The sequence below is a fragment of the Triturus cristatus genome, chromosome 10 (genome assembly GCF_964204655.1).
Source record: "Triturus cristatus chromosome 10, aTriCri1.1, whole genome shotgun sequence".
Lineage (NCBI taxonomy): Eukaryota > Metazoa > Chordata > Amphibia > Caudata > Salamandridae > Triturus > Triturus cristatus.
This window is the reverse complement of record NC_140593.1, coordinates 1,141,865,071-1,141,889,601: the sequence shown is the minus strand read 5'-3', so window position 1 is coordinate 1,141,889,601 and position 24,531 is coordinate 1,141,865,071. Positions and strand designations below refer to the sequence as shown.

Sequence of the window (24,531 nt, the reverse complement as noted above, 5' to 3'; positions counted from 1 at the left end):
GATGACGTTCATACAGTCAGGGGGAAAGTTTAGGTATCCGAATTCTAGGAATTCAGGAGCCAGATCGCAAGGTTGAGCTGAGCTGGGTCCGGGTGCCTGATCTCTCCATGGTTCTGGGTTAGGCAGCATGGTGAGAGGTGTAGATTCTGGTGTGGTACTACCGAGAGTTCCAGCAGCGTGGTGTACCACGGTTGTCTGGCCCATGTTGGAGCTACTAGGATCAGTGTGAGGGAATGCTGTTGTAGCTTTCGCACCACTAATGGAATTAGTGGGAGAAGTGGAAAAGCGTATGCAAATTTGCCTGACCAGTTCATCCATATCGCATTTCCTTTGGACAATGGGTGTGGGTATCTGGCGGCGAAGCTTGGGCATTTTTTGTTTTAGTGGGTGGCGAAGAGGTCTATCTGTGGATGCCCCCACATTTGAAAGAACGGGTGAAGAACCTGCGGGTGAAGTTCCCACTCGTGGATCTGTTGCGTCTGTCTGCTGAGCAGATCTGCCATGGTGTTTTGGACTCCTGGGACATGTTGGGCTAGGAGAAAGATTTTGTGTGGAATTGCCCATCTCCATATGCTCTGTGCTAATTGAGAGAGCGGTGGAGAGTGTGTGCCGCCTTGTTTTTTAATAGAATACATGGCCGTCATGTTGTCTGTGCGAATGAGGACTGCCTTGCCTGAAATCTGTGGTTGAAAGTATTTTAGGGCTAGAAAGATTGCTAGTAACTCCAGATGGTTGATATGGAGTAACTTTTGTTGAGGCGTCATTGTGCCCTGCACTGTGAGGTAATAGGTGAGCTCCCCAGCCGGAGAGCGATGCGTCTGTTAGTATTATCTGAGGAACTGGGTCCAGGAACGGTCGACCTTTGGAAAGGTTTGTAGTGTTCCACCACTGCAGAGAGCGATGGGTACGACCGTCTACCAACACCAGATCTGTTAGTTGCCCCTGGGCCTGGTTCCATTGGCACGCTAAGGCACTCTTGGAGTGGACGCATCTGGAGTCTTGCGTGAGGCACTATGAAAATGCAAGAGGCCATCATCCCCATCAGTTGCATAAACACTCTTGCTGGAAGGGAGTGTTGAAGTACGAATTTTTGTCGCAAAGCCTGAATGCTTGCAATCCTGGCCGGATTGGGGTAGACTATTGCTTTTGAGGTGTCTATGGTGGCACCGAGGTATTTGCTTATGTGGGATGGTGTTAGCTGGGACTTTTGGTGGTTCACCGTGAAGCCTAGTTGGTGAAGTAGTTGGATTGTAGTGGCGGTGTGGTGTACACATTGGTTGTATGAAGTGGCTTTTATCAGCCAGTCGTCCAAGTATGGGAAGACGTGAATGTGCTGTTTTCTGAGGTGTGCCGCCACTACCGCTAGGCACTTGGTGAATACCCGTGGTGCTGTTGTGACTCCGAATGGGAGCACCTTGAACTGGTAGTGTTGTCCGTCTACTACAAATCTGAGGTACTTTCTGTGAGCATGGTGTACTGGAATGTGGAAGTATGCGTCTTTCAAGTCCAGTGTGGCGAGAAAGTCGTTCTTGGAGAGGAGTGGAAGCACCTCCTGAAGCGTTACCATGTGAAAATGGTCTGAGTATGTATGTGTTTAGGGGCCGGAGATCTAGAATAGGTCGTAGAGTCTCGTCCATTTTTGGTATTAGAAAATATAGGGAGTAGACCCCTAAAATTTGATGATTGATGGGAACGTGTTCTATTGCCTGTTTTTGTAGGAGGGAGATTACCTCCTGCTTTAGTACTGTGGAATGTTCTTGTGACATTGGGCGTTGCATGGGTGGAATGTTTGGGGGGGTTAATTCCAGGCAGTATTCTGACCGAATAATTTGGGTCACCCATTTGTCTGAGGTGATGGTCTCCCAGACATGAAGGAAATTTTGAAGCCTGCCCCCGACCGGAGTGGGATGGTCTGGAGGGAGCTGGGAGGGGGGGGGGGGGGGGGGGGGGGGCGGGGGTGGGGGCGGGGTTGAATCATTGGGTAGGCGGTGTGGCAGAGCGGGCGGTGTTTGTTTTGCCTCTGGGAAGATGGACTGAGTGGGGGATTTGTAGGAAGTGGACGCGTTATCTGAGGAGTAGCCTCTAGATGTACTCCGAAAGGAAGAGCGGCGAAAAGAGCGCCTAGGAGGGTGTGACTGTAGGGCTCCCATGGACTTCGACCATATCAGTGTCCTTCATTTTTTCGAGGGCCTCATCTACCTTTGGGCCGAATAGGTGTTCCTGGTCAAAGGGATGATTAAGGATGGAGGCTTGTACCTCTGGTTTAAATCCTGATATTCTTAGCCAAGCATGGCGACGGAGGAGGACGCTAGTATTAATGGCCCTGGAGGCTGTGTCTGCTGCATCTAAGGCACAGCGTATAGAGGTGTTAGTGATTGTCTTACCCTCTTGAATTAATTCATTGGCCCTAGTTTTATATTTTTCAGGGAGGTGGTGCATTGTTTTCCAATTCATCATAATGTGCCCTATCATATCTGGCCAATAGCGCTTGGGTGTTGGCGATACGCCATATATTGGCTGCCTGTGAGGCAGTGCGCTTTCCTGACGCGTCCAGTAGCTTTGATTCTTTGTCAGGTGGTGGTGCTTCGCCTGACGCCTGGGAATTTGTTATTTTTCGTGCAGTGGAAACCGCTAGGGAATCTAGTGGCGCTGGCCCTTTGATATAGGCAGGATCTGTGGGGGCAGCTTAGTATTTTTTTTCTATGCGTGGGTTAATGACCCTGGCCCTGACTGGGTCTTTAAAAACCTCTGGCGCATGCTTTACCACCCCCTTAAGCATAGGTAGTATGGAGGTAGACCTATGTGTGGTATCAAATGTGTCGAGGAGGAAATCCTCCTCCACTGGGTCAGTGTGCAACTCTACCCCGTGATAGTGTGACGCCCTTTGAAGTAGATGGTGGAACCCTAATGAGTCTCGCGGTGGAGAATGCCTAGAAGGATAAAGGTCAACCTGTGGGACATCGCGGATATCTGGGTTACTGTAGTCGTCCCATGGGTCTGGGGATCCTGTAGGGGTGGGGTCTTGGGGCACATTCCCTATACCGTGATATGGGTCCTCCTGATCATCATCGTCTGGAGACGGGGTCGGAGAGCGATGAGGTGGGGGTGGAGAAGGCGGAGGGGCGGAGGTGGAGAGGGTGGAGGAGGTGGGGAAGGTATTCTGAAAGGAGAGGTAGCAGAGTCCTTCCTCTTTGGAGGTGGAGGCGGAGCCGGTTTGTCCAAATGTCTTTTTGGAAGAGAGTGCCAGATGTCCAGTTTTTGGATCCCTGGTGAGAGTTTTTTGTAAGGGATCCGGTGTAAATAGTGCCTGTGACAGTGTTTGGTCCGTCGGCGCCGAAGTCTTCGGGGCCGATGACTTTTTAGGCTTGTCCGTGCCAGTTTGCTTAGCACTGGGCTTGGGATCCTCCGATTTCTTGGTCGGCGCCGAGATGGGCTTCGGCTTGGAAGTGTCGGTGCCGAGGGCCTTATGGGGCTTGGTCGGTACCGAAGATGGAGTCGGTACGGAAGCGCCGGGTTTCGACCCCGAGGGCTTCGGTGCGGAGCTCGGTGTCGAGGGCGGTTTCTTTTTCGGTGCCGAAGTGTGTTTCTTGGCACCCCTGGTAGGCTGGCTTTGAGCCCGAGCCGCCGGAAGGCTTACTTGGCTTCTTCACCGGGCCCGAAGGTGGGGTGTGTGAAGCAGTGTCTCTGGTCTTGCTTAGGCCCGGAGGCGAAGGCGTGACCGAAGCCTTTTTGGGTGTTGGCGCGGGTGTGGGGGGGGGGGGGGGGGGGGATAGTACTCACGACCCTCTGCGCCGGAGTGATGTCTTCCACATTTGAGTCGTCTGCCTCGGAAGCACTGACTAGGTCCTCTTCGGTGCGCTGCTGTCCCAGATCTTCGATGTCGTCTCCGAAGATATCGACTGGAACGGAGGTCGAGGAGTGTGCCATGTTTCTTCTGGCTCTTCGGTCCCGAATAGTCTTTTTCGATCTGAAAGACTTACAGGCCGGACAGTCGAGCCTTGTGTTCATGGGAGAGGCAGAGGTTGCATACCTCATGTAGATCGGTGTGGGGGAATTTGGACCCACATCGAGGGCACTTCTTCAATGGAGTTCTTTCCATCAGCCGGGACCGGAGTTTGGGTAGGCCCGAAGGCCGCCGTCGACGACTGGAACCGAAGATTTGTCGATGAGAAGGTGCGTTGATTGAGGAGATCGCGATCGAAACAATACCGCGATGTGAGGTGAGGTTTCCGCTTCGATCGTCGAACTGGAAAATGTTCGGAACCGGAGCACGAAGACTACATCAGAGCCCGATGGCGGAAAAAAACAATCTGAGGATGGAGCCGAAGCCCATGCGCAATACGATCCAAAGGAGGAGTCACCGACCTCGTGACTTCCAAAGACTTTCCAAGAGGAAAAACAAACTGCAAACATCCGGGCCCAACACCAGATGGCGATCTATGCAAAAGTGTGTAATCTGCAGCTCATATGCCTCGAACAAGATTATATAGTCAGGGAGTTTGTCATTACTCACTCCACAGCACCATAATGGTTTTACTGAACTCTGGGAAGTTTGATATCAAACGTCCCAGCACTATAAACCCACACTGATGCCAGTGTGGCATTTATTATACAATGCACTCAGAGGGCATAAGATGGCCCCCCCTGAAAACCACCAGCCTCTTTCCTACACACAGTACGCAAAAGAACAATGGATTAAACCCAGATCTGTGACTGGGGGAGAGTGGTTGAACATTTTTAGCACTCCATCCATCATCCTCTTGCGTTTGCTATGTTCGCCCTAAGTGGCTTAGTGTATGACCAGACGACGGTCCCTTGCTCACTGTGCCAGTGGATTCAAGCTAGCCTGGCTGATGAGGAACCCTGAACCCGGTCCTAGGATGCTTGCTTCCAGTCCAGGGAGGACCTGGTCTGGCAGTTCGGGCTGGACTGTTTCCATGAGCAACAGGTTCAAGACTGATTTGCATATGGTAGGGTCCAAACTGGGGTGGCATAGTGAGCAAAGGAACGATGGATTAAACCCAGATCTGTGACTGGGTGAGTGGTTGAAAAGTTTCAGCACTCCGCCCATCATCATGTTGTGTTTGCTATGTCTGACAAGCACAGCAAATGAGTCAGTCTCTTCTGCTGGAGGACCGGGGGAGGTGCCAGCCCCATGTCCAGGGAAGTGTATGGTCCAGTGGCCTCTTGTGGTTTCAAATAGAAATTATCTATAATCTGAAGGGAAACTTAGCCCCAATCATCTCAATCATTGCCATAGGCTGGATGGATTTTGTCAGAATCTTATCCAAAACATCTTGGGATTGCTGGAATTCAGTTCCTATGCAAAGGTGCTGTTTTGACTTAATCAGAATTAACAAGGGCCAGTCGTATTGGGATTTTCGCAGGATGGGGTCAAAGTCGAGACTGACTCGGTTCAGAGGCAGACAAGACAATAAGATTAGTGTCCTTCTCTAGCATCACGGCCAGAGTGGAGGTGACGAGAACTGCTGTGGATTGCGATACTGGATGTCAGGTCGACTACTGGACGTCAGGTCTACTCCAGAGCTGAACCTTGGAGAGGACGTGGCCTAGGGTAGTCGATCTCAAATCTGGGGAACCGGGTTAGAGTCTCTGCAATGACGCTCAACATCCTGTGATTCTGGCCAATTCACTTCATCTCCCCGTGCCTAACAAAAATGAATGTGTTCGTCCGTAACGCAACTGGTGCTCATGTAAAGCCCTCTGATACCTTCGGGTCAAGTTCGCACTACATAAAACACCGGGTGTGTGGGTGGAGGGGGAACCTAAAGTGGATTCAGGAGGCACAGACTGATGAAGACAGATCTGCAGGTGGCAACCAGACAGGAGGCCTTCTGTGGATACATGGGACCCATAGGCACCAGAGGGAGCTTGCACGCTGCCAAAGATGTGCTACATGACTTCCTGGAGAGCCTCGATCAGTTGCGGCATCACAGACAGTCCTTGAAATTCAGGGTGCTCCTCAGCAGGGTATTGGGGAACACCGTGACACCCTCACGACTTTTCAAAGGGAGAGTGACACGAGTGGGACGAGTCCAGTTTGGCCTAAAGTTTCTTTTTTTTAGTTCAACCACAATGAAGATCTGTTGCAGGAGCAGGTCTGTGCTCTTGATTCAGAGTGGGAACAGAGTGTACGAGACGTTCTGCAGAGTTCAGCAACATGCAGCTTGGCTCTGCGATCCCGAATCGCTTTCAGTTGTTTAAGGGCATATTTCTCACACAACTTGAAGTTGAGGCCTGAACCCAAACACCAAAGACATACCATGTGGGGATCAGACACAGACAATTGCCTGAAACAGGCTTCAACCCTGTATTTTCAGAGTACTCTGTTCTCTTACACACTGGAGAAAAATAGTATATAGAAAAGGCTCCTAATTTGACGAGAAAAACAAATTGGCTGCTACCTCAGGGTCTGCGTACGAAGGTGTGGAAAGAAAAGAACGCAAGTCAACCTGCTTGAGTGGTTCATATATGCAGCACCAACCATCACTTCCAGGGCAGAGCTGAGTCGACAAAGAGCTGCATGATGCTACCTACCGCGGCACAAAGGCTATGCTGAAAAATCTTCTGGATTAAGCCTGGCACCTGAGGATATTCTAAAAGTGAGGAGTCAGTAGTTAGAAGTAGCTAGAAGAATAACGAGGAACTGTATACTACATATGAAGATTTGTTCATTATTTGCTGCATAACTATCCATTGAAGCAAGACAAAACAATGAAAAAACACTATGACACTTAAATTTTAACATCACGTATTTGTTTCTGATAAGAGCTATGCTCAGTGTGTAAACACTGAAAGACCAACTTGAGGCCTCCCTAAAGCATAGAAAGTGTGGAATCTTTGAAGATATTATTACGTGAAACAGTGTGTTAGATTTTCATATTCATGTAGAGTGCTTTAAAAAAATAACAGTCTCCAATTTGTAAACTTATCTTTTCTTTTTCCTATCACAGTTCAGAACACGAAGACCCCACTCTTACTGCGAAGGGATGGAATTGGTTAACATGGAAAGAAGCTGGACCGCATGATGCCCTGATGAAGGCGAGCTGGAATACGAGGGACTTCAAAGACTCTAAGAATGATTAAAGATCGCTGCTAAAGCAGGCTGTGTTGCAACAAACAGTCCTGGTGCAAGCAAAGGCATCACCCTACTTCGAGCGTGTGACTGCAGAAAAACAATTCACAGCCAGGTGTACGAAGAGGAATAAGTGGACTAAGCAGATGCTGTGAACGGACCAGGTGGTTTCACTGCCCAGGCGAAAGATCCCTGCTGATATGAGGACCAGGTCTCTTTCCCCGATGTTAGAGAGAAAGAGGCTTCCTTGCACATGCAAGTGGGGACCAGGTGGCTTTCAGGCAAATGCAAGATGACCACATGACTTCTATGCTCGATAGAAGACCAGTTGGCTTTCCCACCCATGCAAGAGGACCGGGTTGCTTCCCTGCCCATGCAAAAAGACCAGGTGGCTGGCTTTCCTTCTCATGAGAAAACCAGGTGGCTTCCCTGCCTCATGTGAAAGGACAAAGTAACTTCCTTGCCAATGTTAGAGGACTCGTGGACTGCATATGTGAGACTTCCCATTCATGTGAGATCCAGGTGGCTTCCCACCCACATAGAAAAGCACTAGACTGTTTTAAAGCCAATAGCTGGAAAAAAAGTGGTGAAAGAGAGAAAAGCTTCATAATAAGTAAAAACTTTCAACTTCTTTAAAAACAAACTGTAAAGAAAGAAACACAAACTTTATAGTTTAAGAGCAACCATACTTTATTTTTTTACATAACAAGCTTTCTGAAATGAAACAAGAAGCTTGCAAACACTTGAACAATACAATAATAAAATGCAGTTAGGTGGTAAATGATTCTCCATTCAGAAGGCTGAAGATTATTGTCAGCTAAACCTTGAGCAACTAGTTATTCTCCTGGGAAGAGTCTGAAGCCAGCTTTGGTTGTTTTCTCCTTCTTTTGTTAAGTAAACTACAGTACTAATTGTAATAAGTTACACAGAAATGTCAAGAAATACAGAAGGATGACTTAAAAAATACCCAACAAAGTTCACATCCCACGAACTGGCAGGCGGGTAACTAGACTTGACAACAGTTGGCAAAGCCTTACAACAGAATACACAACCAGTTGTGCCTTACAACACCTTCAGAATAAGCAGGACACATGTGCTAAAAAGTGAAGATATACATTAGTAACCGCTGCGTTATTCAATACGTGTGATACAACTGAGGTATAAAGAAGTTAAAAGCTTACTTAAAAGTGTTCTACACATCCATAGTTTGTTTTCCTAAATGCTCTCCTGTGCGGAAGAGGCCTTTTGCAAATGCTCTCGTGGTGAGCCTAACTGGCACAAGTGGTGCAAACTCCAACTGCACACTAGAGGCGGCTAAGGCAAAGGGGATCCTGAAGGCGCTGAAAAGGGGCTATGAATGCACAGCCCCACAGCCTTTTTATTCCCTTCCCATGGCTGCGCTCAGTATACACTGAAGCAAAATCCTGTGCATCTCAGACGGCCAAGCCAAGTCTGGACAATTGTACATTAGGAGATAACGTGTCAAAAAAGTTGGATTTCCTTTCTCCTTTGAATAAAAAAAAAATAATAATAATAAAGACCTTTACAACACAAGTACAGTCCCAGCAACTTTTTTTTGAGATTGCATCAATACAGCCTCCAAGTAAGTCACACAAAAATAAAAGATTAAATGCTAAGCAGCCAAAAGTCATGATTAGTAATATCCGTAGAAACTTCATTATTCGAAAAACACAACCAAATCGTACAATTTACAGTCACATTCTATTTGTAAACAGTTAAAAAAAAGCCACCGACTTGGTTTGCATCATAGGACACAAAACAGTTTTAAGTTTTCAAGGCAATGGCAGCATGGCGAGATCTGCATGTTAAAATTTTTTTATTTTTTTTATATTTTTTTTTACCCTTGCTTAGTCTTTTCCATTCTTTGACCAAACAAGCATAATACCATTTATGGCAAAAGAAATAATAAATGTAACTTTTTACTTTTGCAAGAACGCATTTTCAAGAACTTTTTTTCCTAAACATTTAAAACTCTTCAGCCCTCCCGCTCTTCTCCCCACTATACAACATACTATCCTGTAAGCGTGGGGCTCGCATACAAGTTATGCATAGTTACTAAATATCTGTCTCCAGGAGCCAGTCAAAGGTTCCTCCTGGATAAAAACACAGTCACAAGCAGGAACATTTAGCCACACAAAGTGTTACAAAACCAAAGGAAAAAAGTCAAATAGCTACAGCATTCTTCGCAAAGCATCTTTAGGTCACTAAAAGGATCAAAAGTTAACGTTGCAACGTTAGCAGCCAGAAAACCATCTGGCTCATTTCTTTTTGGCAGATAAAAGTATTCGAGCGTCAGTGCTATAGAGTTCGATTCTTTCTACAGGAAACACAAGTCCCTTGGTCTGAATTCTTATATTTAAACACATCTGGGGATGGGGATTTTTTTTTTATATTTTTTTATTTAATATTCCTGAGAACCATGTTCTTTCACCTCTCCCCTACCCTATGGATCTAGGAGACAGGAACAGAAATCAAAGAAAAAGAAAACAAAAAAGAAAAACACGGTCAAAAACACTGTTTGATATTCCCAGAGATACAAATCATCTTCATCCGTACTTTCTTTTTCCCCCCCATATTTTTTAAATGATGGAAGAGTAAACACTTGAAAAAAAAATTAAAAAAAGGAAACATTTTGTAAACAAGAGGTCACGGCCAGGGCGCCTCCGAAAGAAACTCACTGAAAGTGCTGCCCGCCCTTCCTGACTCGCAGGCTGGGGGGGGGATACATATCACAGCTGTGGCCACAGTTTGATTTCATTTTTATATACATTTTCTTTTCTTTATTAAAACCGCGGAGCTAAATTCTTTTAGGTTTCAACACGAAAAAAAAAAATCTGGTGCAATACTCTCTGCAGGAATTGAGAGAGGTCAGTCGTCACAACTTGATCTTTGAACTCTGTAATACCACAATACAACAGGCATACAATCAAGGCATAGTAACAGGCCAGGAAAAAATCCTTATTGGATTTACCAAGGCCTTTTTTCTACTTGAGTGTGTTCATCTTAAGTACATCTCGGAGAAAACACACTTGAAACTCTCCTCCTTCTCCAATATTGCCTATTAGCCGGAGAAAAAGGATACACCATCGGTCAGTGCAAGTTGAAAAAAAAGCTCCATCATAACCAGCACAAAATTTTTTTTAAATAAAAAATGGAATTCGGACACCATGATTATTACACAGAACGAGCTTGACTGCATGTGTTCCGATTGTAATATGTATATGTGTAGCACTGTGTGGAAGTGTTAACTATATACTTATTTTTCACATTATAATCTTGGCCTACATAATTCAAGTATTTTAACTGATATGTTTTGGGCTAAAACAAAGTGTGGAAAATGTGCAGAAGGAAACTTTCCACAGGTGACCCCACCTCCCCAGTTGTAGGTGGACAGTCCAAATTAGTGCTGCTTTGTTAGGAATTGCTGAGGTCATAAACGACATTACATGGACTCTCCACCTAAGTGGTCAACCGGAAGAAATGAACCAATAGGAGATGGACTTGCCATCCCCCGGAGGTCACTGCTGCTTGAAGTGCCCCACAGGCTTGTGGAATAGGATGGGGTTCCCCAGAGAGAAGTGCCATGAAGGTCCCCGGTGCCAGTGCCAGATAGCCCAGAGCTATTCCAGTGTGAGAGATCATTGCGGTTGGAGAAGCTGTGGGAAGCCTCCATGGATCCTAGCCGACTCTGAGTGGAGCCCATCGACTGCCAGCCGCTGGGAGACGGAGTCAGAGACTGGCCTTGTGCAAAGAAGCGACTAATCTCCTCTTCACTGGCTAACTCAGCAAGGATAGTAGTGTTCCCCAAAACACACCTGCAGAAGTGGAGGAAAAGAAAAACTTGTCATTCCAGGAACTGTGTGGTATGGAATTAAAGAAGATTCTTACATGGCAGTATTAGGTCAAATCACCACATTTCGGTCAATAGATAGGCCTCAATGGTAGAATAATCATCTAGAAAAATAATCCTGTCTGTGGCGGGGTACATGAGAAGGTAACTCATTACATAAATAAAAACGTACTTATCTGTAAGAAAATATTACCTTTGGAATCTATATTTCTGTTGGGTACTCTATTTACCTGTAGATTCATCACCTTTGAATATTCCCCAGGCACCAGACTAAACAGGAACGTACAGCAATAGCTCACCAGCACTGGTAGAGGGAGCAGATTACTTGATGTCAGGTACAGAATCTTTAATGGGGTGGGGCATATAGTGGCAAGACAGGTACCCTGATATCAGTTCAGTTTTGTTCTCCCCTTTTGACGCGTTTGGCGCTTCGTTTTCTTACTCTCCGTGGAGAATAGTTTCATAATGGTGCAGATTTGGGCATTTCCCCTCTAAAAAGGCCTGGTTTCAAGCCCTAAATCGCAAGTGCAACAGCCAAATGTTCATAAGAGACCCGCATGCGACTGGTGTTTCAGGTCCAGACACGACACGTTGTCTGGTGACCTCTGCCAGCAGTTGCATCTGAAGGCCATGGAGGAGGATAAGGCCAAACTGTTCATAGCGCACTCTGAAGAATGTAGTTGGGGCGCAGCAGGACAAGATAACATTTGCAGTCACTGTCTAGATCCAAGTCACCATCAAGGTCGTCCTTGTCCACCTGGTCTTCGAAGAAATAGAGGAACAAGAAGAGAAAGCATGCTTCTCCTCAAAGGTAAAAAAAGAAAATAGACTGATAAGTAAGGTAAATGCTACTTACCAGTATGCATCTGTTCTTGGCATGTAGAGCTGCTGCAGTCACATTATTGCATTAGATCGCCGCCTAGTGTTGGGTCCGGATGTTGCACGTTGTTGTCTTGGAAGAGTCTTCGAGATCTCACGAGATAGGTGACTCCTCCCCCGGACTACAGTGCGCATGGACAGCTCCTCCATCGTCAGGTTGTTAAGGGGCTGGCCCCAGACTAGACAACTGTCTCCACTCCCACTTCCTACTCTTCAACCGGCGGTGGTACTCTTTTTTCTGGACCGCCCAGGGACAGATTAGTCAGCCTTCATGCAGGCTACGCTGGACCTTTTTAGGAGGGTGGCCGTCCCCTCTGGAGAGACCTTGGGCCCACGGAACGGGACGCTGGCTTCTACTGCCTTATCACATGGAGACTCTTAGCACTATACAGATTCTAACCTGTGTTGTCCCTGTCTTTTGGGCCCTCTTAAGCTCTCTGGCTTTGGGTCCGACGTCTGTAAAAACCTGAACTCTGGTCAGGACTGAACCTACTTCAAGTCAAGTACTGTTGCAGCTCAAGAACACTGCCTGGGTTTTAGAGTTGCAGACCAATCGTCTCGATCTAATTTATGGTCAGTTACCACCATTGCCAACCCATTGCATACCATTCAAGTTCTCGTAGCTGCCTCTTTCAGGCTTCAAGGACACAGATAATTCCTAGCCAGCCTTGTCCTTGAGCCTCCTAATTCCGAATGCCAGGAGGCATATGCCAGCCTGGCAGTGGCACCTCTGGTTTCAGTGGGCCCAGCATTAGGGCTGCCTCACTGACTATCCAGACCTCACAGGAGATGGCCCAAATCTTATGTGGTGGCAGACACGCCAGTCTGATCTGTGGCCAGCATCTCTCGCTTTCCCAACCAGACTTCATGGTTGCAACAGGCATGCCCCTGCTGGAGGGTGGGGTCTGCTGGAAGGCTTATGTTACTTACCCTGTAAGCTTCTATTCGGGGCATGTAGTGCTGTAGATTCACATGCTCTACATACTCCTGCCATCTAGTGTTGGGTTCGGAGTTGTGCAACTTGCTTTTTTCAAAGAAGTCTTTCGAGTCATGAGGTAGAGTGACTCCTATCTGAGATATTGCGCTTGGGTATCAGCTCCTTTGTTAAGATTGTTTTCCCGCAGGCGGGTGAGAAAGGAGTGCAAAGAAAATGTCAGAATAAAGATGTCCATACAAAATGTTGATGTACTAGAAAAAAGCGTAAAACGTAACTGCAACGCCACAGGCATTCGGGGAGGAGGGAGGGCGCATCTGAATTTACAGCGTTACATGCCACAAACGGATGCTTTCAGGGTACGTAACATAATTTGTTCAATGGCATGTGTGGCTGTAGATATATACGCTCTGCATACACTGTAAAGCAGTCCCTCCTTCGTAGCGGTGGCAAGCGCGTGGGAGTTGCAGTAGTTTGAAAAAAGGTCTGTAGCACTGCCTGACCTACATTAGCTTGTTGGCAAGCTAAAACATCTTCACAGTAGTGTTTAGTGAATGTATGTGGGGTAGACCATGTGGCTGCTTTACAAATGTCAGCTATGGTAATATTTCCTACAAAAGTTATAGTCGCCCCCTTCTTACAAGTGAAGTGTGCTCTTAGAGTAACAGGTCATTTAGCTGTAATGTAGCGGGTTTGAATGCATTTAACTATCCATCTGGCTATGCCTTAATTGGATATAGGGTTGCCTTTATGAGGTGGAGAATAGGCTTCAAAGAGTTGCTAGATTTCTGAAAGTTTTATTTCAATCAATGTAATACACAGGTACCCTTTTTATGTATAGGGTATGAAGAGCTCTTTCTGCTACAGAATCAGGGTTAGGGAAAAACACAGGTAGCTCAATGGATTGCTTGAGATGAAACGGAGAGGCTACCTTAGTTAAGAATTTAGGGTTCTTCCAAGGTTAGTGCCTGGACCTCACTTACACACCTGAACGGGAATGACAACTAGAAATGCCACTTTCCATGATAGAAATTGAAGGGGCATGAGTGCAGAGGCTGAAAAGGAAGACCCATGAGCCTAGTAAGTGAAATTTTAGATTTCAAGAGTGCTGGAGCTACGCGAGGAGGAATGACTCGCTTGAGTCCTTCCATGAATGCTTTAATGACTAGAATTATGAAGAGCGATAGATGCAGTCTTTTGGACAGTTCCCATGAAGCAGAGGGTCAAGACTGCAGATTTGCACATGCCCAGGTCTAAACTGGGGTGGCATGGTGAGCAAAATAATGATGGATTTAACCCAGATCTCTCGACTGGGGGTGAATGTTTTGATTTGCTCTGCATTCCGTCCATCAATTGTGTCTCTTTTGCTTTCTCGCCATAAGTGCACCGGGTACACCCAGAGGTGGGTCCCAGGCTCACTGTACCACTGGATTCTAGCTATCCTGGCTGATGAGGGGTGAAACCCTGAAACCTGTCCTAGGATGCTTGTTTCTGGTCCAGGGAGGACCTGGTTTGGCAGTTTGGGCTGGACTGTTCCCATGAGGCACTAGGTCAAGGCTGATTTGCAAATGGCTAGGTCTAAACTGGGGTGGCATGGTGAGCAAAAGAATGATGGATTTAACACAGATATCTTGACTGGGGGTTGATGTTTTGATTTGTTCTACATTCAGTCCATCAATTGTGTCTTTTGCTTTTCTGGATAGGCAGCTATTGCAATCTAATGAAAGTGTATTAGAAATGTGACTTTTGCAAATAAAGCAAGTAATAAATGTCTTGTACTGAGGCTTTGATGGGATTCATCTGTTTTGGTTGGCAGTAGCAAACAAAACGTTTCTATTTTGCAGCACAACAGGCTCTAGTTGTGGGTCTGCTTGCTTACTTAACAACCTCTATACATTCTGATAGTAAGTTTAAATAACCAAATTCGAATTCTTCAGAAGACAATTCGCTAGGTTGAGTATCTTGGAGTCTGGGTGCCTGATATGTCCCTGATCCTGAGTGAGAAGGTACGGCATGTTGGGGAGCTTCTCATGTGGGACTACTGAGAGATACAGTAGTGTTGTGAACCATTGTTGACGTGCCCAAGTGGGCTCTAGAAGGATACTGGGGAGAGGTATTTGCCCGATTTTCCGAACCAGAAATTGAAAGAGAGGCGGATAAGCGTAGGCAAACATCCCTGACGAACTCATCCATACATAGCGCGTTGCCCTTGGATAGTGGGTGTGGGACCCAGGAGGCAAAGTTTGGGCATTCTGCATTATTGGCTATGGCGAACAAGTTCATCTGGGGGAATACCCACTTTTGAATGTGGGGAAGGAGGACTTGTGGGTTGAGTTCCCATTCGCTTGTTTGTGCGTTCTGCTGAGCAGGTCTGCAAGAACGTTGCCATCCCCTGCAGATATTCTGCCAACAATTGAATGTGAGCTTGAAGAGCCCAGTTCCATATGGTCTGACAGATGTGACAACTGAGAAGACCGTGCCCCACCCTGTTTTTGTAGATAATACATGGGATTTATATTGTCCGTCCTGACTAGGACAACTTTGAAGATAAGGAAGGAAAGCTTTCAGTGCTAGGATAACTGCCTGAAGTTCTCAGCAGTTGATGTGTAGAGATTGATGTCTGGCATGCCATAGACTTTAAATTGTCAAGTCTTGCAGAGGCGCACCCCAGCCCATCTCTGAAGAGCCTATGGTGAGGGCGATGCGAGGCACAGAGTCCAGAAAAGGACACCATTTCAACGGATTGTTGGTGTTCCACCACTGCAGAGAACGGTGAGTGGGGCAGTCTATCAACACTATAGCGTCAAGGTGTCCCGGTGACTGAGACCACTAGTGATATGGACATTGCTGCAATGGGCGCTTTGAGAGTGCCATCTTTCTTGCATGGTATGCCCCCACTTTTTGCTGAATTGCTGAATGTACTTTGACTGAGTGTGCCCTGGACTCCTGCCAATCAGGTGCCCAGGGCCTATGTTCCTTCCCTAAAACAAACTAAACCCAGATTGGCAAACCATGGCCACATGTCAGCTCCTGGTAAACGGTACCCTAGGTACCCAGTGCCTTGTGACCAGGGAAGGCCTCTAAGGGCTGCAGCACTCCTTGTGCCACCCTTAGAGGCCCTGTACCCTTACACACACTGCCTTTGCAGGCTGAGTGTTTGGGTGCAAGACAAAAACAGTCGACATGACACACATCCCTGTGTGCCATGCCCATCACCTACACTGCCATGGCATACATCAGCCACCCCTCTAGCTGGGTGCCTTATGCCAATGGTGTGGGCGCAGGAGCCCTGTGCCCCTACATTGCCCAGGTCCATTCCCGAGCACTGTAAGTGCAGTGCTGCCATTTAAGAGTACATGGTGCTGAGAGCTCGTCAAACACGAGCTCCACAGCACCATAATGGCAACACTAAAGACTGAGAAGTTTGGTATCAAACTTCTCAGCACATTAAACCCACACTGATGCCAGTGTGGGATTTAATGTACTAAGCATCCCAGAGGGCATCTTAGAGGTGCCCCCCTAAACCTAACCTACAATCCACGTCTGCTCTGAGGCTGCCACCCAGCAGACATGTTGCTGGACCCCTGGGTAGGAGAGCCCCTGCTCTCCTGGGCCTGCAACAATGCACATCCTGGGCGAGGTGCTAAATCTCCTCCCCCAGGATGGGCAGGGGGAAGCTTCAAAGGCATGCCGCCTCTGTGAGCTTCCCCAGGCCACTGCAACCCCCCACTCTGGCGGTAAGCTTTGGCCGGAAACCCCAAATAATGACAGGGGATGTGCCAGCCTGCCAACCCCACCCCTCAGGTGGGGGAGGCGAGGTAAAGCACCTCTCCGGGCTCTCGCCATCTTGAAGATGGGGAGCCCTACCGTATCAGGACTAGGCTACTGCCCCCCTCCCACAGGAGAGAGGCAGGATAAGGGGTGTACCCACCCCAGGACAGGGACCCATTGGTCCCTGCCCTTCACCTACCTGTAACGCTCCTAAATCTAGTATTTAGGGGCACCCTGAACCTTCCTTCCCCAGATTCCAGATTCAAAACTACACAGAAGAGCAAGAAGAAAGAAGACCTGTCCTGCAGCTGCTAAAAAGAGGAAAACACCAACTGCTTTGGCCCCAGCCCTACTGGCCTGTCGACCCTCGAACCTGCTCCTTCTCCAACCCGGCATCGCTTGTAGCCAGCAACCTCACAAACCCCAGAGGACCTGGCTACCTTTTGGCTCTAAGCCCCTGGGACTCCCATGAGTAGAGGCTCTACTCAAAACCTACCTCTAATCCCTGGCAGCAGCCCGGAACCGCGAACCCAGCACACTCTGCACCAGCCAAGCCTGGCCAGTGCCGGAGTGAACGAAGACCACGAGGACGACCCCACGGCGACTGTGACCCCGAGTCCGGCACCCAAGGACCTCCCTCGACACTCCTGAAGAAACCTGCAGCCTCAGAACAAGGTGCCCCCCCTACCGCGCTCAACAGAGGGTAAGATTTCCCGACACCAAAAGGCACCCCTGCACGCGGCGCCCCGCGGCCCCCTGTGCCCAATCCCGGGGTACCTACCTATCCTCCATCTACCCAACTTATCTCTCGAAGTGGTGGTGGCACCTGAAGAATCCTCGTCCCCGAGCTTGCAGTCTTTCTAAACAGGAGATTTCCCATTGAAATCAAGTGAGCGCCCGAAGGCTCAACAGCACCGTGCACCCAGCTGCCCGAGTGGCCCTGGCAGTGAAAACTCTACAACTACCTACTTCCCCACTTGCCCTGAGTAAGTGACCAGGACCCCAGCTCCCACAGCCGTGTGGCTTGCCCGTCAGCCGCCACCAACCAAGGCCCCCCCTATCCCTCATAGGATAACATCGGGCCTATCTCTCCCTGCACCCGGCTGCCCTAGAGTCTCTGAGGGTGAACCAACTGTACCTACCTGACCCTGGGGGACCCCCGAGTCTATGCCCAGAACCTCAAATCTGCCAGTCGAGTACTTACCCTTAAACCAATAACTCTATTTTCCTCAGAGGGTAACATTGACAGGCTTTTTCCTGAAATTTCTTTTAAGTGTGGACTTTTCAAATCTTAAAATATTCACCAAAAATCAGCCGAGTAACGAAAACAAAATCACTCACCTGCTCTTAGGTGAGCTCCCAGTGCTGGATCTTGGTGCCCAGCACTGACTCTGAAAAATACTTACAACTGTACTTACCCGTAACCCAATTTTCTTCCATAGGAAATCATTGACTGCTTTTCTGTGAAATTTCTTTTAAGTGTCAATTTCTGCAATCTTTAAATATTCTTCAAAAATCGTGTAATATCTGAAAACGTAATTACTTACCTGTTTTGGATAAAGGTCCCAGTACTGAGTCTAGGCACCCAGTACTGGATTACAAAAGTAACGAGAACATACTGTACCTGCAATGTGAATTTTCTTCCATAGGGAATCATTGACTGTTTTCTTAGAAATATTTTCTAAGTGTCAACTTTTAAAATAGCTAAATATTGTTTAAAAATCATTACAGTAATTAAGTCGACTTTCATCACTTGATTCTGAGTACTGACCCAGGACTGAATCTAGGATCCAGTCCTGGAATTCCAAAAGAAATCTAAAAAGTAATCTGTTGCAAATAACTTGAATTTTCCATTGAGCTCAATGCATTGTTGTGTATAAAATAGAGTTGCCTATTGCAACCATTTGTAACGGTTTACAAAAGTCAATTGCATATTGCAAAAGTATTTATATGAAACATCTCATTTTGAGAAAGTATATTTTAAATACAAGTGTTGGTTCTACAATAAAACAAGCATATATTTTATATATATAAACCATTGGCCTAGAGTTCAGTTATTGAGCGTGTGAGACCATTTGCTGACAGTGTGTACAACAAATGCTTTACACGGTCCTCTGATACTGCCTTACTGCTCGACCAAGCTACCACTTTAGAGAGTAAGGTTATATCTAACTTTAGCCTCTGTCAAACCCTGGGGGACTGTGGACTCTGTACACCCTGTACCTATTAAGGAACAGTATATACTTTCTCACATTGGTGGATCAGCGGTGGGATACAAACTTGCATTTGTTGGACTACTTGGTTACCATCTGATCACACGACAGAACTCTTAAAATTGGTTATTTCCAAAATTACTAAAAGTCTTGCTAGGACCTTGCTTAAGTCCCATTAGAATTTTAGAAAAATAAAAGTCACTATAGTCAGGGTAGAGGATTAGAACTGTCAGGTTAGAATGACAAACAAACCCAGCTGTTAGTGACAATAATAACATGGACCTGGTGGAGGAACTCGACCTCACACCTTACTTACACTTGTCTTTCAAGGAATTGAGGTCCCTATGCAAACTTAAAAATTTACCAATGGGCCTGCATCCAACCAAACTAGGGCTCCAGGAGCTCTTGGCTGAGTATGCTAAGGACCACCCATCTGAACATGGTGATGGCCAGTCAGATGAGGAAGGGGAAGCAGAGGAGGTTGACAATAACCCCCCCATACTATCCCCTAGGGAGGAGAGGGCACCCATACCCTTCAATCCAAGGATTAGCATCTGGGCACCTAGAGATTACACGGGTGACTCTGGTACCAGAGAGAACACTGGGGGACCCACCAGTAAAGAGGACAGCTTTATGAGGCTGTCCAGAAGACTAGAGCTAGAGTCCAGGCTCCTGGCTCTAGAAAAAGAAAGGAGAGAGATGGGTTTAGCACCCATCAATGGTGGCAGCAATAATAAAAATAAGGATAGGGAGGAAACTTCTGACCTTAAAATCCCCAAAGGGATTGTCCCTAAATTTGAGGAAGGTGATGATATCACCAAATGGTCCACAGCCTTTGAGAGGGCTTGTGATATCAGAAAAGTAAGGAAACCTCTCTGGGGGGCACTCCTGTGGGAACTGTTCTCTGGTAACTGCAGAGACAGGCTTCTGACCCTTTCTGGGCCAGAAGCAGGATCCTATGACCGCATGAAGAAAGCTCTGATTGAGGGATTTGGATTCACCACTGAGGAGTATAGAATTAGATTCAAGGGGGCTCACAAAACCCAGACCCAGTCCTGGATTGATTTTGTAGACTTCTCAGTGAAGACACTGGATGGTTGGTTAGCTGGACATGGTGTGCAGGATTTTACTGGATTGTACAATTTATTCATGAAGGAACATATATTAAGTAACTGCACAAATGAAAAGTTTCATCAGCATTTGGTAGACCTAGGTCTAATTTCTCCCCAAGAATTGGGAAAGAAGGTAGACCACTGGGTCAAGACTAGGGTGACAAGGACAGCCACAGGGGGTGACCAAAAGAAAGTGGTCACAAAACCTCCCCAGGGGAAAGGTGCTGAGAATCCCCACGACAAAAAGTCTGAGTCTTCCAAAGGGCCCCAAAAACCTGTTCAGGTGGGTGGGACCCAAACTACTCCCTATGTGCCTTAACCCTATAGGGGGAAGAACTATGATCCCTTAAAGGCCTGGTGTAATAACTGTAAGAAGTCAGGACACCTAACTGTAGCTTGCCCCCACAACAAAGCCCCTAAGGCACCCAGAACTGCTACTCCTGGGGCAGCAAGTATACAAATGGGATCAGAGGTGTACCCTGAGCAAATCTGGGAACACACTGAAGCAAGTCTAGTCTCCTTAGGAGAAGTGGAGCTTGCCACTGTAGCTGTGTGGCCCCCCAACTTAAAGAAATACTTACAGTACCCCTGGGTGAATGGAACTGGCCTGAAACAGGTAGTGGTCTCTCCAAAGTTGCCAGCTGCCTGTCTGCTTGGAAATGATCTGGAAACCTCAGCCTGGGCTGAGGTTGAGCTAAAGGCCCATGCTGGGCATCCCTGAATTGGTGTGTGTGCAAGCCAGAGCACAGAGCAAGAGGGAGGGTGAAAAAGTAGGGCTGGAGCCTGAAATAATGACCCAGCCAACCAAGAGAAAAGGAAAGAAGACTGGGGAACCAGCTTCTACACAGCAAAACATTCAGGACCCCTCTCCCCAGGGAGAGGATTTGGATACCCCTGAGGGAACCGAGTCCATGGAGCTTGACCCTTACCAGGTTGAACTCTTGGGCCCAGGGGGACCCTCTAGGGAAGAGCTGTGCCAGGGTCTGCGAGACTGTCCCACTCTTGAAAGCCTGAGGCAGCAAGCTGTTTCAGAAGCAAGGGGAGATATCAGTGGTACCCACAGAGCTTATTGGGAAGAGGGATTACTGTATGCTGAGGCAAGAAACCCCACTCCTGGAGCCACCAGGAGGATGGTAGGGCCACAGAAGTACAGGGAGTTCCTCCTAACTTTGGCTCATGACATTCCCCTAGCTGGACATCTGGGGCAATCCAAAACTTGGGAAAGGCTAGTGAGTCACTTTAACTGGCCCCAGATGCACTAAAAGGTGAAGGAGTTTGTCAGCTCCTGTGTTACCGGTCCAGCCAGTGGCAAGACAGGTGGCCACCCAAAAGCACCCCTCATACCACTACCAGTGGTGGGGGTCCCCTTTGAAAGGGTAGGAGTGGACTTTGTGGGTCCACTTGAACCTCCCACAGCCTCAGGGAACAAATTTATTCTAGTGGTAGTGTATCATGCCACTAGGTACCCTGAAGCAATTCCACTTAGGACTACTACAGCTCCTGCAGTAGCCAAGGCCCTCCTGGGTGTCTTCACCAGGGTGGGGTTTCCTAAGGAGGTGGTTTCAGACAGAGCTTCCAACTTCATGTCTGCTTACCTAACACACATGTGGAAGGAGTGTGGAGTGCAGTATAAGTTTACTACACCCTACCACCCACAAACCACTGGCCTTGTTGAGAGATTCAACAAGACATTGAAAGGTATGATCATGGGTCTCCCTGAAAAACTCAAAAGGAGATGGGATGTCCTGTTACCATGCCTGCTTTTCGCTTAAAGGGAGGTACCACAAAAGGGAGTAGGTTTCTACCCCTTTGAACTTCTGTTTGGTCATCCTGTAAGGGGACCACTTTGTCTTGTAAAAGAGGGCTGGGAGAGGCCTCTTCAAGAGCCCAAACAAGACATAGTGGACTATGTGCTTGGCCTAAGGTCCAGAATGGCTGAGTACATGGAAAAAGCATCCAAGAACCTTGAGGCCAGCCAGGAGCTCCAGAAGCACTGGCATGACCAAAAAGCTGCACTGGTTGAATTTCAACCTGGGCAACAGGTGTGGGTTTTGGAGCCCGTGGCACCAAGGGCTCTCCAAGATAAATGGAGTGGCCCTTACCCTATCCTAGAAAGAAAGAGTGAGGTAACCTATCTAGTTGACCTGGGCACTAGCAGGACACCCAAGAGGGTCATCCATGTGAACCGCCTCAAGCTCTACAATGAAAGGGCTGACATCACCATGCTGATGGTGACTGATGAGGAGCAGGAAGCAGAGAGTGAACCTCTCCCTGACCTCCTCTCCTACAGCCCAAAAGATGGATCAGTAGATGGTGTGATCTTATCAGACACCCTCTCTGCCCAACAGCAGACTGACTGCAAGCAAGTCTTGCAGCAGTATGCTAGCCTGTTTTCCCTGAACCCTGGTCTGACAAACTGGTGTACTCATGATGTGGACACTGGTGACAGTGCACCTGTCAAAAACAAAATCTATCGACAGTCAGACAGAGTCAAGGAGAGCATCAAAGCTGAGGTCAGCACGATGCTGGAGTTAGGGGTCATTCAACCCTCTGAGAGCCCCTGGGCCAGCCCAGTGGTTCTGGTCCCCAAACCTCATCAACAAGGTGAAAGGAATATGCTACTTACCAGTATGCATCTGTTCTTGGCATGTAGAGCTGCAGAGTCACACACTGAGGATAAGATCGCCATCTGGTGTTGGGCTCGGATGATTGCAGGTTGTTGTTGTCTTCGGAAGAAGCCTTTGGTCACGAGGTTGGTGACTCCTCCCCTGGACAACAGTGCGCATGGGCATCCACTCCATCGTCAGATTGTTTTTTCGCCATGATGGGAAAAGATGGTGTATAGGAATGAAAGAAAGGATGTCCATGTGTAATGTCTAAGTAAGACGGATGCTGGAACAGATACAGGTCCCGGGGAGGCGGGCGGGCGTGTGTGACTCTGCAGCTCTACATGCCAAGAACAGATGCATACTGGTAAGTAGCATATTCCGTTCGAGGCATATGAGCTGCAGATCACACACTGAGGATAGATTATACAGCAGTGCTTCCCCTTAGCGGTGGTCGCCTGTATCTGTTGCAGCAGCTTGAAATAAAGTTTTTAGGACAGCCTGGCCCACTGAGGCCTGTTGTTTGGCCTGCACGTCAACACAGTAGTGTTTAGTGAAGGTATGCGTGGTAGACCACGTGGCTGCCTTGCAAATGTCTTCTAAGGGAATGTTACCTAAGAAGGCCATAGAAGCACCTATTTTACGCGTGGAGTGCGCCCTAGGGGGAACTAAGTGTACGTTTAGCCTTTAGGTAGCATATTTGGATGCATTTAACTATCCACCGGGCTATACCGGATTTGGAGATTGGATTGCCTTTATGTGGTGGTGCGAAAGCAACAAAGAGTTGTTTCGTCTTTCGAAAAGGTTTTGTCCTGTCGATGTAATAAAGCAAGGCTCTTTTGACATCTAAGGTATGTAGGGCCCTTTCAGCTACGGAGTCTGGGTTTGGGAAAAAGACTAGTAGCTCTACTGATTGGTTAAGGTGGAAAGGGGAAATCACTTTTGGAAGAAATTTAGGGTTTGTCCTAAGAACCACTTTGTTACGGTGTAGTTGTAAGAAAGGTTCCTCTAGTGTAAGGGCTTGTATTTCAATTACTCTGCGTAGGGAAGTGATTGCGATAAGGAAAGCTACCTTCCATGTTAGGAATTGTAATTCACATTTGTGCATAGGTTCAAATGGGGGACCCATAAGTCTTGTTAGAACCACATTGAGATTCCACACTGGGGCAGGTGGCAATCTTGGGGGAAGAATTCTTTTGAGACCTTCCATAAACGCTTTGATGGCTGGTACCTTAAAAAGGGACAGGTGTTGCCTATTTTGCAAGTAGGCTGCCAAGGCTGCTAGGTGTAAACATATAGAGGAATATGCTAGATTGCATCTTTGCAAGTGTAGTAGATAGCAAATGATGTTTTGGATGGAAGCATCCAATGGATGTATGTCATTATTAGTGCAGTAGATGGCAAATCGTTTCCATTTTGCGGCATAACACGCTCTAGTAGTAGGTCGTCTACCTTCCTTTATGATATTCATACAGTCTGGAGGGAGATTGAGGTATCCGAACTCTAAGACTTCAGGAGCCAGATCGCTAGGTTCAGTGTTTGAGGATCTGGGTGTCTGATTTCTCCATGGTTCTGGGTTAATAGATCCGGGGAGAGGCGTAGCCTTTGATGTGGAACTAAAGATAGTTCCAGAAGTGTGGTGAACCACGGTTGATGTGCCCAAGTGGGAGCTACTAGTATTAGCGTTAGCGATTGTTGTTTCAGTTTGCGTACCACAAATGGAACTAGAGGGAGAGGCGGAAAAGCGTACGCAAATCTGCCTGACCAGTTCATCCATAGGGCATTGCCCTTCGACTGTGGGTGTGGAAACCTGGCGGCGAAGGTTGGGCATTTTGTGTTTTCGGGAGTGGCGAACAGGTCTATGTCTGGTTGTCCCCATTTATGGAAGAAGGGGAGTAGAACTTTGGGATGTAATTCCCATTCGTGGATCTGCTGCGTGTGGCGACTTAGGAGGTCGGCCACTTGATTGTGGATCCCTGGGAGATGTTCTGCTAACAGGTAGATGTTTTGGGGAATTGCCCATCTCCAGATTTGCTGTGCCAGTTGGAG

The 24,531-nt window shown here is 47.5% G+C and overlaps 2 protein-coding genes across 9 annotated transcripts in view; one reads left to right on the top strand and one right to left on the bottom strand.

The window, feature by feature from the left end:
* Window positions 1–7,730, top strand: part of LOC146796768 (uncharacterized) — a 251,019-nt gene extending 243,289 nt beyond the window's left edge. The window contains exon 10 of one of the 2 annotated variants that reach the window (XM_085629469.1): window positions 6,975–7,730. In XM_085629469.1, the coding sequence (XP_085485595.1) occupies window positions 6,975–7,049 (75 nt within the window). In that variant the 3' untranslated portion in view covers window positions 7,050–7,730. The remainder of the gene's footprint in view (window positions 1–6,974) is intronic. The other variant, XM_085629470.1, reaches the window with a different exon arrangement.
* A 31-nt stretch (window positions 7,731–7,761) lies between these two features.
* The window catches only part of TNRC6A (trinucleotide repeat containing adaptor 6A), a 451,850-nt gene continuing 435,080 nt past the window's right edge, over window positions 7,762–24,531 (bottom strand). For all 7 annotated transcript variants that reach the window (XM_085629474.1, XM_085629478.1, XM_085629475.1 and 4 more), the window contains one exon: window positions 7,762–10,932. In XM_085629474.1, the coding sequence (XP_085485600.1) occupies window positions 10,560–10,932 (373 nt within the window). In that variant the 3' untranslated portion in view covers window positions 7,762–10,559. The remainder of the gene's footprint in view (window positions 10,933–24,531) is intronic.